Source organism: Pleurodeles waltl, chromosome 10, assembly GCF_031143425.1.
Source record: "Pleurodeles waltl isolate 20211129_DDA chromosome 10, aPleWal1.hap1.20221129, whole genome shotgun sequence".
Classification (NCBI taxonomy): domain Eukaryota; kingdom Metazoa; phylum Chordata; class Amphibia; order Caudata; family Salamandridae; genus Pleurodeles; species Pleurodeles waltl.
In genome coordinates, this window is record NC_090449.1 from 296241334 (window position 1) to 296256010 (window position 14677).

At 44.5% G+C, this 14677-nt stretch overlaps 1 protein-coding gene across 2 annotated transcripts in view; it reads left to right on the forward strand.

Annotated features, from left to right (window-relative positions):
• Positions 1-14677, forward strand: part of CLCN7 (chloride voltage-gated channel 7) — a 273461-nt gene that overhangs the window by 118045 nt on the left and 140739 nt on the right. For both annotated transcript variants that reach the window (XM_069210446.1, XM_069210445.1), the window contains 5 exons: positions 2239-2301; positions 3016-3099; positions 7000-7093; positions 12766-12830; positions 13270-13386. In XM_069210446.1, the coding sequence (XP_069066547.1) occupies positions 2239-2301; positions 3016-3099; positions 7000-7093; positions 12766-12830; positions 13270-13386 (423 nt within the window). The remainder of the gene's footprint in view (positions 1-2238; positions 2302-3015; positions 3100-6999; positions 7094-12765; positions 12831-13269; positions 13387-14677) is intronic.

Consider the following 14677-nt stretch of genomic DNA (forward strand, 5'->3'; position numbering starts at 1 on the left):
ATGGGATGGAAGGGATGGAGGGATGGAGGGATGGAGGGATGGAAGGGATGGAAGGGATGGAGGGATGGAGGGATGGGATGGAAGGGATGGAAGGGATGGAAGGGATGGAAGGGAGGGATGGATGGAGGGAGGGAGGGAGGGAGGGATGGGAGGGAGGGAGGGATGGGTGGATGGGAGGGATGGGTGGATGGGATGGATGGGAGGGAGGGATGGATGGGATGGATGGGAGGGAGGGATGGATGGGATGGATGGGAGGGAGGGATGGATGGGATGGATGGGAGGGAGGGAGGGATGGATGGATGGATGGGAGGGAGGGATGGATGGATGGATGGATGGATGGGAGGGAGGGATGGATGGGAGGGAGGGAGGGATGGGAGGGAGGGAGGGAGGGAGGGATGGGAGGGACGGAGATATAGAGAGATATAGATGGGATGGATGGAGATATAGAGAGATATAGATGGGATGGATGGAGATATAGAGAGATATAGATGGGATGGATGGAGATATAGAGAGATATAGATGGGATGGATGGAGATATAGAGAGATATAGATGGGATGGATGGAGATATAGAGAGATATAGATGGGATGGATGGAGATATAGAGAGATATAGATGGGATGGATGGAGATATAGAGAGATATAGATGGGATGGAGGGAGGGATGGGAAGGATGGGGAGGGAGGCGTGAGATGGAGGGAGGCGTGAGATGGAGGGAGGCGTGAGATGGAGGGAGGCGTGAGATGGAGGGAGGCGTGAGATGAAAGGGTGGGATGGAATGGATGGGTGAGATGAAAGGGTGGGATGGAATGGATGGGTGAGATGAAAGGGTGGGATGGAATGGATGGGTGAGATGAAAGGGTGGGATGGAATGGATGGGAGGGATGGGATGGGGGGATAGATGGCTAGATAGATGGAGGAGGAAGGGATAGCTGGGTGGAGGGATGGAGGGATAGCTGGGGTGACGGAGGTATGAATGGAGGGAGGGAAGGATTGGTGGAGGTATGAATGAATCGAGGGAGGGATGGTGTATGGAGGGAGGGAAGGATGAATGGGGTTATGATAGATGGATTGGGGGTGTATAATGAATGAAGTGAACGGAGTGATGGAGCAATGTATGGACTGATGATTGGAATTTGTGAGAAGGTGAATTTTATAACGGTATACACACACACCAGAAATGTAATGTAGACAGTGTGAGGCTAGAAACATTTGAAAAGAAGACAAAAGGTGACATCCTTCTCAGGCACTTCAACAACTCACATCAGGGAGCCATCTGTAGCAGGATGCTAGTGTCTCACGCTGAATTCACATCCAATATTTTTTTTCACCACCTTTTTTTAGTCTCTTCAATTTTGAGGATGCAGAGATGTGTTGCTGGCAGTGAGTTCACTAGGAAACAAGGTCTGATTGTCACCTTGTTGAGATAGTTAGCAACTTATATACTTTTAATTAATGAACTTTTGGGGGATTGGGAGTGTAGCATATATTTGAAGAAGATGGGAGAAGCACCTGGCCTACAAAGAATCAACTTTAGGAGGTGACAATTAGGTGCAATCTGGATGGAACAATGAGCAAGATCCTATTCTGGTAGGAGTGAATCATAAAGAAGCAGAAACAAAATCATGTTATCAAGAAGGCAAAGGGGTGCCAGTTCCTCCTTGAAAAGTGTCTGCTGAAAAGGTTTTGCAAATCCTTAATAACTCACCAGCTACGTGAGAGGAATGAGAGCTAAGCTGATTTGACTCAGATACGAAGGAGCAACAAGAGCATCTGACCCATAATGTGCAACCACATATCTACCACATGGAAGGACACAGGAATATGAAAGACGGGCAATGTTGGGTGTTAATACTTCAGACACACTAAGAGTAGATAAGGGCCTATGTAATGGGTCAGAATATTAGGCAAGTCCCTGACAAGTAGAGCGAAGGCAGAATTAGCATCCATGGATGTAAAAGACTGAGGTGAAGTAGGTTGGATGGTTCGTGAAGGCAGAAACAACTAAGTGGTGACGTTTTAAAAAAGAAACTCCAACCGTGGAGGGAATGGGAAGCCAACCCCTGAAACCCGGGAGGAGGGTGTTTGGAAGAATCTGTGACACTAAAATACACAGGACTCAGGGATGTCCTTCCTTGAAGTCGAGAAGCTAAACACTTAACACTCAAGAAAAGACAGCAAACATGTACATAAGTGTTGGATAAAAACATTAACTAAAGTAACCATATTTTTTATTTTTCAGACGCTGGTTGTGAAAGTTTGTGGAGTCATTTTTTCAGTGGTTGGAGGACTCGCTGTAGGAAAGGTAAAAGGTCCGAAAGAAATGGACTATATATATACTGACAACATGGCTAGAAGCTTTCCAAAGGTGTTCTGGGGTGTAATCAGTGGTAACGCTGTACAGACAGGATACAAGAAGTTAAGGGAGATATGCAGCGATTTAGGCGATGATGGGAATGACAGTGACACAAGGAAGGGAGAAGAATAATGCACAATTTGATAGCAGTCTCCTGAGGAAGGCAAGGATGGTGATGTGGCAGAGATCATGTTATAAGGCATCATTGAACAGGAAGATGCATCTTAGACGAGTGATAGGACATCATAGCCGGGAAAGTAAAGTGTATGGATGGCATGTTAGTTATAGTTCTAAGAGCAAGAGAGTATTCTTTGAGAATCTCTTTAATGACCTACTACTTGAGCAGAGCTGAACATTTTATTATAAGTTTAAATCAAGTGTTGTACAAGAAAAAGCTGACCTGAACCTCAGCATTAACTTTGCATTTGTTAGGGTGCAGATCCTCCTAGGTCATCCACTGGCCATTGTATCTATCTTGAAACAGAGGACTTTTACTAAAGGCACTTTAAAAAGGAGAAAAAACAATATTTGTTAAAGTGTCTGTGGTGTTTTTCCCATGTTTAGGTACCACCCTCTCTCCGCATCTATAATCCTGAACTTGGTTCTTATTGCATATTATATGCATCTTCCTCATAACATTTTACATGCATCTTTCATATTCAGGAAGGCCCGATGATCCATTCTGGAGCTGTGGTAGCTGCTGGCATCTCGCAAGGCAGATCCACGTCACTAAAACGGGATTTTAAGGTAAGTTACGCATAACCTAGAGAGATCGTAAGCAGTATGTGCCATTATGAGAACTTCTGAGGTCACTGATACGTGTTGTGATAATTTTTAATGCCAATCTGATTGTTGGATCCAGTCCTAGGCTTTTGTGTCTTTTCACTTCTTAGCTTGAATCTCTCTGCATTTGGCATATTTGTTTTCTTTGTAGATGAAACAAAACTAAATGACCCACAATGCTCAGTAAGGTATAAGCATTAGAATAAATAAAAACAGCAATGGTATGAAGGCTAATGTCATCACAGAGTGAAAACCAGTAGAGCGAGGACTTAATGGAAAGAAACAAACTTCCGGAGATATTTGAAAGGTAGAATGGATCAGGAAATGTGGGCAGAAAGATGGGAAGAGCAAGTAGTGGTTGGTTTGAGAAAGATGTGGCTTAATAAGGATGCTTGGTTTAGGTTTAATACTCCTCGGCACAGTACTTATATGCTGCCCTACACCCCATGCCATTATTTGTAGTGTGCCTAGCATTAAGAGTTTCACAACTCCCTATGAAGTGTCCCATATTAGTAACATGCATGCTCCCCAGCCTCGCCTCCTCTCAACAGGGATGATTAACATTCCATTGTGCAAACCACACCTCAACTGATTTTTCAGAGGCACTCAATTGATAGTTTTGTGAAACCGGTCATTTATCACCACAACGCAGATTGAGAAGATTGACTACTGGCACGCCCAGATAAATCCATTCAGCATATGATGACCCTTCTCTCACCAGCAGACTGACTTAAAATCTGTATAGTTTTTTGTGTATATAAAGGAATGCAATAACCTGTTTGGAGAGTTCGATATATGTGTCCAACACCACAAAGTTGTGGGTTGCATTGAGGCAGCTGTGGATCCAGTTGGTAACTATCTATCCTTCATCCCCCCCCTTCCATGCACTACTCTCCTCTCATCCTACACTACTTATCATAGCTAGGTTATGATTTATCTAGTTTAGATCAAGAGACTTCTCCTTCCATTAATTAAGCAAGTTCAGATGGGACTGTCTGTGGCCAACAAGTATCACATATACGAAGAAATACTCCCGTAACCTGGTAACTGCTCATCTCTGCACAAAGTTGTGTTCAATGCTCGTTCCATATATCCTGTTTACTCAGGCAAATGATCTGCAACCATATCATTGACAGAGGTCTGTTTGGAATTAATATATATGTCTAATGAGTATTACTGGATGTTGGTCATTATCATAGATTCTGAAATATTGTACAAGTTATGGGATGTGTGGTTACCATTGAGCTGGACTGCGTAATTGCAGCGATGCATTTTAGTGTATCCAGTTCCCCACAAATATTTAAATGGTGGATACTCCCTGAATTCTTGATTGGGCTAGCCCCAATTACCATTACCTTTGAATTACACTGACCTATGAACCAGGATATTATTTCAGATTTTAATTCAAGTGGAGCTATGCACAACACTGTAAAGAAAGGGTGTGATAATTGATCAAACTCTTCTGTCATGTAATAGTTAGGTATAGACTCTAGGACTGATTAAAACAAAAAAGTCTGGGATTGAACTTGGTGACAAGGATGTAGATTATCCTGTATGTGGAGAACCTGGCCCATCTCATGTGAAGAGCATGAGTGTCTCCATTGCATTGAGCATTACCTTGACAACATCTGCTGAAGACTAGAAGCTGCTTAGGATCTGACAGCCTACATTAATCTTAAGCACAAGTATCTGATTTACAGCATCACTATTCAAAAGGATAAACATTTTGAAGACCCACCCTGTACCAAGGTGCTAATCTGTAGTCCGAGTTTAAAACTACATTGAAATTTGGCTTTGAATAGTTTAGTAGCAGTAGTTATTTGTATGCCCCCATTTCCATCTGTACAGAAGGTTATAGTTAATATGGAATTCTTATTTAATCTGCCAATTAGATTCGGCAGGAAGCCCTTTGTATGGTCACCAGGCAGGAGGTAAGGCAGGAAAAGAGAGAAGCAGTTGTTTATTTGGAAGGTCTGAGTGGATACTGATTGTTAGGTTGTGAGCTGCCCTGAGAAGCAGTTATTCGTTGACAGTACATAAGAAGGCATTGGTTGGGAGGAACAGGCATGGTTTGGGATGAGAGAATCAGACATCACTTGGGTTGAGAGATTGAAGCATTGGTTGGGAAGAGGCAAGCAGCTTTTAATTGGTTAGGGTAATGTAGGTGCTGACAGATTCTGAGGGGAAAAGCAGGTTTTGGTTAAGATAGAAAAGGCTTTGACTGTGAAGTGAATGTGAGCATTCATTGGATAGGGAGATTAGAGAGGCAGTCACCACTTTGAAGAAGAGAAGCAGTCGCCACTTTGGAGGAGAGAAGCAGGGACCACTTTGGAGGAGAGAAGCAGGCACCCACTTTGGAGGAGAGAAGGAGGCACCCACTTTGGAGGAGAGAAGGAGGCACCCACTTTGGAGGAGAGAAGGAGGCACCCACTTTGGAGGAGAGAAGCAGGCACCCACTTTGGAGGAGAGAAGCAGGCACCCACTTTGGAGGAGAGAAGCAGGCACCCACTTTGGAGGAGAGAAGCAGGCACCCACTTTGGAGGAGAGAAGCAGGCACCCACTTTGGAGGAGAGAAGCAGGCACCACTTTGGAGGAGGAAAACACAAACCAGTTGGGAGGAGAAAAGCAGGTGTTTGCTTGGCAGGGAGAAGCATTAATTGGGTGGTAAGTGAGAAGCAGGACTTGGTTGGAGGGAGAGAAGCAGCCATTAATTGGTTTTGTGGGATGCTGATGATTGGTTGGGTAGAAGCAGATGCGGGGTGGTTGATCTCAGAGGAATAAACATACATTTGGTGATTGGCTGGGAGGGGAGAAGCACATGTTGAGCAGTTGGTTGCTTGGAGAGAAGCATGAACGACAGAAAGGATGGAGGCTCTTGTTTGTGAGTGTAAAAGCAGTCCTTGGTGGTTTTTGGAGAGAAATCGCATGGATTGTTTAGGTTGCGGGTGGGGGGGGTGGGGGGGAGGTTGCAAGCCTTAGGGCCTGATTTAGAATTTGGCAGACAAGTTACTCTGTCACAACGGTGGCAGATGTCCCGTCCGTAAAATAGAAATCTCTTTGGATATAATGGAATTTAGATTTTAGTCAACAGGAATTCCATCACCATTGTGACGAGGAACCCATCTGCCAAGTTCTAAATCAGACTCTTAGTTCTTTGGGAGGGGAAAAACAGGTGTTGGGTGGTTGGGGTGGGTGAAGCAGTCTGTGATTGGTATAAGAGAATCTGACATTAGTTGGGAGGAGGAAAGCAGGCGCTGTTTTGTAGGGAGGAGTCATGGAGGTGTTGGTTGCTTGATCAGAAAGAAACTGGTGCTAGATGATTGGAAAGGAAAAACAGGAAATTGTTGGGTAAAAATAGGTGTTGGGTGGAACGTGAGAAACACATGGCTAGGACAAAGGGGCAGACTTTGGGGCAGAGAACCGTTGCTGACAATTAGGCAGGAGCAAGGGAGCTATCATTTTTTGTGAGCAGTTGAGTTGCTGTTTATTGGAAGGTTAGGAAACAAAAGTTTTACGAGTCGGTGCAAAGAAGCGAAACTTGAGGAGGCTTAAAGTAGTTTGTTTCAGGTAGGACAATACATGTGCTTTAAATGTACGTTTATTTAACCTGAATTTTATTAAGTAAGAATTATCCTTTGTCATGAAAAGTAGTAAGAATAAGAAAATCCCAGTGTAAAACTAGGATCACGTGACTAACACGATAACCACAAATAAGAGGAGTTACTTGCAGGGCCACAAAACGTAAAAAAAGTGATTTGCTTTCATGCACCGACCAACTAATTTCTTTCCGTCTGGTGATTAGTGTTACCGGAAGCAATGACGACGTGGCTGACATTCCCCTTATCCAGCTCTCCCTTCTTTCAGATCTTTGAGTACTTTCGCAGAGACACAGAAAAGAGGGATTTTGTGTCAGCTGGAGCTGCTGCCGGTGTCTCAGCTGCTTTTGGTGCTCCTGTGGGTAAGAATGATTCTTCTGTTTATTCAGCTGCTAAGTTGCTAGACAGTAAAATGAGCCTGTATTATAAATATGTAGGAGGTGAAGCTATTCGCATATTTGAGCTGTCTCTGCTCCACATCTGCAGCCACTGTATCCATGTGAAAGATTATTTCATGCCTGTTCTGCACCGTACCGTTCTCAAAAGGTCTTCATATGCCTCGGCCCTTTTGCTCTGTGCTTAATATGGGGAACTGCGACAATGTACATACCACCACGTCTGCAACATCTGCTGGTTACGGTTATTGAAGAGTTAGGAGATTTTAGAACAAAAGATGTTGACTGAAGCATTTGAGCCACAACGTCTCTCAGAATCTGCTTCCTGTAATAATCTTTAACTGTGGTGCATTTCTGGTAGCTAATTACAGCGATTTTGTTAGAGGGGCTCTTCATCTGTTGGTACATTGTGAGGGGCACAACATGGAGTTCACACCAGCACTACTTTGATCACCATCCACCGTGTGGGTTGTTGCAGGAAAGTGATAGAATAGGCCCCTGCATAGACTTGTGTCCTTGATGTGAGGAGAGCCATCTTTAAGAAGTTGTAGAATTTCATTTTATTTTATGAACTAGTTCTATTGGTTTGATGTTTTGGAGTCTGCAGAGAAAATTACAACAAGATACCCTTAGAGGAGAGATGCAGTGTGTTACATCGATAATATGCAAGAGTCACCTCCGATAAATGACAAGAAAAGAAGCTACAAGGAAGTGGTCCAAGGGAGGGGTGGACTTGAGGACAGAAAAAGATTAGGAATCTCATAATGTGCTTTATATAAAAGAATTATGTAAAAGAAGAAGACATATTAAGCGGCTAGAAAACCTTCTTAGGCAATTAAAGAGAAATATGTTAAGCAGCTAGAAAAAAAGTTGTATGGGAATTTGGAGAGACACTGTTGCAGATTGTTTGCAAAACATTGAATGAGTCTGTATGGAAGACCAAATAGCTGATCAAAAGATTAATGATCAAGACAACCCAGCAGCTTAACAGAGTCTATTTTAGATATCTTTCCAACAGCAAGTAGAGCAGAAATGTGTGTGTGCAGGTATTTGTGTGCTTGGATGTGCCTATCCAAAAGTGATGTAATGTCATGTGAAAGGAGGCGGAGCCATTACATTATTCTGCCAAATACATTTAAGAAGTGTACACAGTGATAAAGTCAAATGTATGGCCAAAGATGAACCACATAAGTACAATGGAACTAACATTTAAATGCACTTAAATAGTGTGTTCATCCCTGGGATGGTGCCTACACATTGACCTATCACTGCATTTAGACTTATTGTGTTGAACAGGTAATTAAAAGTAGCCAGATTGGTACAGAGCAGGTGTTGGAGGTATGATTGTTTCAGGTGCACTGTCTTTGAATAGCAAATCTGCATTTCTCTTTTGATATAAGGTTAAAGGCAGGAGAATGACTGTGGGAAATTAATTAGTAGGGAGTCAAATTGAAATGTTCGTAAAAAGAATGAGAATCTGCTCTGACCGTACTTTTTTAAAAGGCCCCTTATAAAGCCCTATGTTGCCTATCTGAAAGAAATGTGAGCACCACCATCTTAAAGGCCTATCTCCTCTTGGCTGAGCTCATCACAAACAAAGTTGCTGTTTTGAATTCTGGCTTCCAGTCTAGGTGTCCACTGACTAAAAGACCTTCAATACTGGCTTATAAGACTCTCTGTTAGGCTTTCCATGTCACATGCGGTGTATCATCCTTTGTTTTTATTATGTTTCTTTCTTTTCTTGGCTCTGCAGTTTTATGAAATAGCCCCTGAGCATTTTAAGGATGATGTTCATGGTAAAACTGGGAATCAGTATTTGAAACCAACAGAGGAAGATAGTCAGCAACTGTTCATGGCCAAGATACTCCTCAGTGTCTTGCTGAGAATTATGCTTGCTCTGGAAAGGGAAAGTCTACTCATTAGAACTCTCAAGATAACGTTATAGGACTGCCAGCCTCCACAATCAACAAGGGTTCCTCCTGGGTTTCCTTTATCTAGCCCAGGGCTTCAATGTGTTCTCAGGGTACCATCACTGCTACTTTCCCTGCATGCAGATCACTTTATCTGTCTCTTCATTGGTGGGTCGATATTCCCAGTATTACCTCAAAACAGACTGAAACAAAGGTTTCAGTGATTATGACCATGGTCACTTCTAAGGACCCACATGAGTATGTTGAAGATCTTAATGCAACCAGGGACTCCTGGTAGCCTGTGAGGTTGCAGGGGAGCTATTAAGCTGTGGCTGTAGTGACTGGCAGAGTGCCAGGTGGCACTCTGCTCGTTTATCAGGGGGCCAACCTGTAGTTGCTGACAGAACACTCTTATCACGTTGCATCATCTGCTATGGAGCTTTCAGGATTCATGCCAGTTTGGAGCTGGTTGCATTCTTCCACAATGTGCTTCTGCAAGTTGATTGTTATGTGAGGAAATGTATTAGTGAAAGGACATGCTAGATTTTTTGTCATAGAGAATCAGAGAGAGTTATGGTGGACATTTTCCAAGGGCGATCATTGGTATGTAGGTGGTCATGATGAATTCTTCATGGTAGGTGTAGGAAAGTAGAATTTTTCTGACATAGTTACCCCACTTTTTGCCTGGGGTCAGTGTGTTTAGACTGTAGTACAGTGGGATCTTGCTAACCAAGACCCCAGTGTCCGTGTACTCTCCCTTAACTTTAGGTGGTAAGCAACTATTGCACCCCACAGTTGGCATACTGGTGTACCCTTGTAAGTCCCTAATATGTGGCTTTTAGGTACCCAGAGCATTGGTACACCAGGTGTCCCCAATGGCCTGCAGCATGTATTATGCCACCCAATGAGCCCATGCAAACAGTGACTAAAGACCTGCTATTGCAGCTTGTGTGAAATGGTGCCTGCACCTTTCACCCCAGATATATGGTTCATCTTATATCATGGTCGCTGCACTCTTAACCTATAAGTCATCCCTAAAGTAGACTCTTCAGCCAGGGCAGGGTGCATGGGTCTAAGTGCGAGAGACTCCATTTTCTGGGCTTTGTAAGAGCGGGGAAGCCATTTTAAGGTCTGTAGTGGACACTGGTCATCATGCGATGTCCAACTACATAATAGCTTCACCGAAACGAGTCATGTTTGATATCAAACGTATTGGAATCATGCCACTACACCGATTCCAGTGTTAGTTGCATGATGCCATGTACTGTGTGGGTTCCTTAGAGGGTCCCTCATGTCTTCCTGTGCAGCCTTGTAGGGTCTGCATGCACGCCAGTGCTGCCTCCAACCCCAGACTGTGGTCTGCCTTCCTGCTGCTGAGCTTAACTCAGGGAGGGGAAGGCAGAACAAAGAATTTCCTGTAAAGGAGAGGTGTTACCACCTCTACTTTAGAGATAGAGGTGTCTGGGCTAGGGTGGAGGTGCTGGTGAGAGCCACCAGACTGCTTTGAAGGGCACATTTGGTGCCATCCATACATAGACCAGCTTACTCCAATGCAGGAGCCCACAGCTCCTGCTCTGGCGTGAAACCATCCAAAGGTTAGGTGAGTGACCACTCCCCTGTCCAGCTCCTTCCATAGAGAGGTGCCCAGAGCCCTGCCAGGTGGCCACTTGATTCTGCTATCTTGGAAATGGGATGAGCAGAGGCCCCTGGGAGCATCTGACTGGTCAGTTCACCAGATTAACGTACCTGATCTCCCCCCTCACCCCCACAACCCCTCTATCCATGATAGGTCAAGGCAGAAGCTGTCGATCCCCGTTCCTGGGCTCTTAAGGGTTCCATTGATGGTGGGACCCTGCAAGACTCATCTGCAGCCTGGACACTGGAACCGCAGCTGGACTTTGCTGGGAACCAAGACAAGACTGCAACTAGTAGGTCTTCTACTGCAACTTTGTCCTCGTGCATTGTAAGGACTCTGCAACTTCTGTGGCCGTGCAGGACTCTGGATGCACTTAGGACAGCAAGAATGAATCTCCCTTGGAGTGAAGGAGTAACTACCCTGCATCCACAGGCACCTCGACGGCCGGTATGTGGATCCTGCTGTCCCACAGACTCTTCAAGGCTTTACATAACAGGTGGTGGTTCAGTGGTCCCTAGAGGTCTGACCTGATGTCTGTGCATCTGAGAAGTCTGTGGTCTCTCGTAAGAGCTACTTAGCCAGGACCCCTGTGCACCCTGTCTGGTTGTCGTTGCCAAGGCTTGATGGCTCTTCAGTATGAAGACCTCCTAGTCCCAAGAAGCCCCAGCCTCCAGTGTTGCACAAGTCCAAGAATGACTATCTTCCTGCGATGTCATTATTCATCTTCGTTGTACTGCTGAGGCCCCCTACAACTCCCTGTGCCTGGTGCCAGAGGGTCCTCCTGTGGTCTCTAACAATTCCTGTTGGCTCTCTTTCATGTTGAGGGCTGTCCCTAACTTACCTGCAAATGTTGAGTCCCTTGGACCTTGCTGGTCCTCAAATCCTTCAACACCTCATGCAACGCTTTCTTGTATTTGCCAAGGCTTGTCGGTGGTCCTGCTGACCACTGACCCCCTGCAATTCAGCGAACAGCGTGGTACAGCTTATGGACAACTTCTGGGATCTTCCTGCATAGCCTGGACACCACGTTGCACTTCCATGTCAACTGTCCCTCAGGAGAGCATCTTTAAGAACGGTGGGCATTGCATTCCTGCATCCCCTGGGCGTCTCCGGGTGATCTGGACTATTTCCCCTCTTTCCTTAGGTCCTCTTTGTCTGGAATCTATGCCTGGGTTCCACCGACCTGGTCCGCAGGTCACAACAGCAGCCGGACAACCGAGGTCCCTATTGACTTCACAAATTCACCCCTCTGCACCTGGGCTCCCTTGTGTATGGACTCCACTTCTCTGGGTGTCCACGGATGGGGTCAGTCTTGAACCTCCCTTTGTCCGAACGGGTTTCCTCTGGGTTCTCTGGGAAGGGTTCTGGAACACAAAAACTCTAAGCATGACTTCCCATGTCATCCTATGGACACCTGACCCAGGTTAACAGCTCTGCACACTGGCTCCTGCGGGGAATTCTAGCTACTTACCTTTGGTATTTCAGAGCTTCGCCAGTCCTGAAGGTCCTTGAGTGGTAGCCTTGGTTAGTAGTAACTTTCGCATCCCATTTTATTAGTAAATGGTTTGGCCTCCCCATTGGGGCCCATGTTATTTTATGCCTTTACTTACCTGTTTGAGTACATTTGTTTGTGTATATATATCTCCGGATAGGAGATATACCAAAGTTAGTCTAATATCTGTGTTTTAATAAATAATATACTAATTTCCTAACTGGTGTGGTTGTTTCCTGTGTGTACTTCAATGACTGATCTATGTTTTATTTGCAGTTGCTTTACACCCTCCACGATAAGCCTTAGCTGCTCTCCAGAGATACCCTTTGTGAGCTCTGGTTATCTAAAACCACTAACACTATCACTAAGGGTTGCCTAGACTCAGTACATGGTGCCTCACCTATAGGTGTACAACAAATACCGAGCCAACTTCCTACAGTTGGGGACTATTATTTGGAGGTCAGCTGTTGTATTGTTAGCGCAAAGCAGGCTTGGAGCTATTGTCAGTTGATGGGTATGATGTCACAAAATGTTAGTGCAACCCTGGGGAGAATTGGATTTCTTACAGAAAACAAGCATTGGTTAATTTTACATCTTGCAGGTGGCGTCCTGTTCAGCTTGGAGGAAGGAGCTTCTTTCTGGAACCAGATGCTCACATGGAGAATTGTAAGTGTTTGCTTCTTTGTCATAGTGCTAAGGCAGTTATTTATAAACACCAGAATAGAGCTACATCTCAGCTGCTTGTATGATTGTGAGTGAAGTAGATTCAGAAGACAAGGATATATGATATAACTGTGTTACACAGCAAAAGCATGGGGATGTGTTTCATTTGTCTGGGATGCATGCCTCGTTGGTTGTATGACTTGTGCTGCTTGTTGATAGTGCCCTCTGTTTCACTTTGTCATTATAATTGGAGCTTAGATGTTTCAACTGGGCAATACTCCTTTCTTGGGTAATCTGGGCACCTTAAAAGACAGCTCTGTGTTGGTTTGATTGCCTGTTGGCTGGGTTGTCTTGTCTCCTTTTTCTCAACAGTTTTTTAGCATATTGTATGTTGTCGCCGTGTTTTGTGGCCCTCATTCATGAGTGTATATCCTCTTTCCAGTTTTTTGCTTCCATGATTTCCACCTTCACTCTGAACTTCATCTTGAGCATCTATAATAAAAAGCCAGGCGATCTCTCTAATCCAGGTCTTGTCAACTTTGGGAGGTTTGGATCAGAGGTAAGATCACCGTATTTCATCCAAGTTCACTCAACCTGTTCAAGTTCTATGTAAAAGGTTCCGGTCTCAATTATAGATAAGAATATTGTAGCTTTATGAAATCCCATATTTTAATTAAAATGGATGCAATTGTGATCTTTGTTCTTTTTCAGATATTGCCACACACTGATGTCCTCTGCACATCTTTCCGGGACAGTAAGGATCCTAGACACACTCTTGTATCTGTCTTTCTTCTACTGCTGGCCTACTGATGTCAGAGCAACAGTGGACACGTAGACAGATATATAACAGATCCTTAACCACACTTTGAGTGTTTTCTTGCTGATGTGGGCTGGCACATGCCACACATGAAGGGTTCCCAGACCTGCAGACTTATAGAGTATCTTTCAGTAGCTGATGTTTCCTAGGCTGGAGTACATAACTGTAGATTGTACCTCCCAGAAACCTTTTCACCATCTCTGTGAGAAGACTGTAGGTCACTGAGTTCATATACTATGTACCACAGTCTGCAGCTCACATGGGATGAATTGCCCAATATCTGGCACTACAGTGGGGCCCACACCTAAATTTATCTCCTTTGACTCAAAACGGATGCACTTTTCAGACAGAATACACTCCTTCCTTAAAGGGTTCTGTGAAAAGCCATCTTGAGTATTCTCACCTTTGCTTCAAGGAATGTGGTCCACCTGCAGCATAGGCATCTTTCAAGGTTTGCATCAGGATTCCAGTTCCAAGATGCTTTAATGTCTTGGACATGAGTTGGTTTTTAATATTTTCACAGACTTATTTAATGTTCACATTTGTCAGACACAAACATCCCAGACTCGTATCTCAATGATTCCTCAAACCTTGGATTAACTTTGCTTTTGTGGTACAAAAGTGGGCTCTGTGCTTATGTGTATTGTGCCATTCTCTCAGAATAAGTTACAACTGTCTGAAATGAAGACATGAGACTCTTACATCCCCCTCCAGTGCCCCCACCCTTTTCAGTGAAGCCCGTTTAAGATGCTGGAACCATATTTCAGATGGATACAACTACCTGTGGATTCCTCACCTTATGAATTCTCCCAGTGCACCAGCATTCAATGGAAGTTTTTCGTAGCTCTCCACGTCAACGAGGACGTCTCAATTGCTTGGCTCTGCATGTGACTCCGCCTGATGTCATCGGAGCCATAAGAAGTCCTCGCCGGTGTGCTGATGTCAGTTCCCTTTTTTCTGCACCTTTGATGCTAATGGTTTCTACCTCTCCGTTGTATCTCAATTGTATCGAGGGAATTATTTTGTAGCGCTA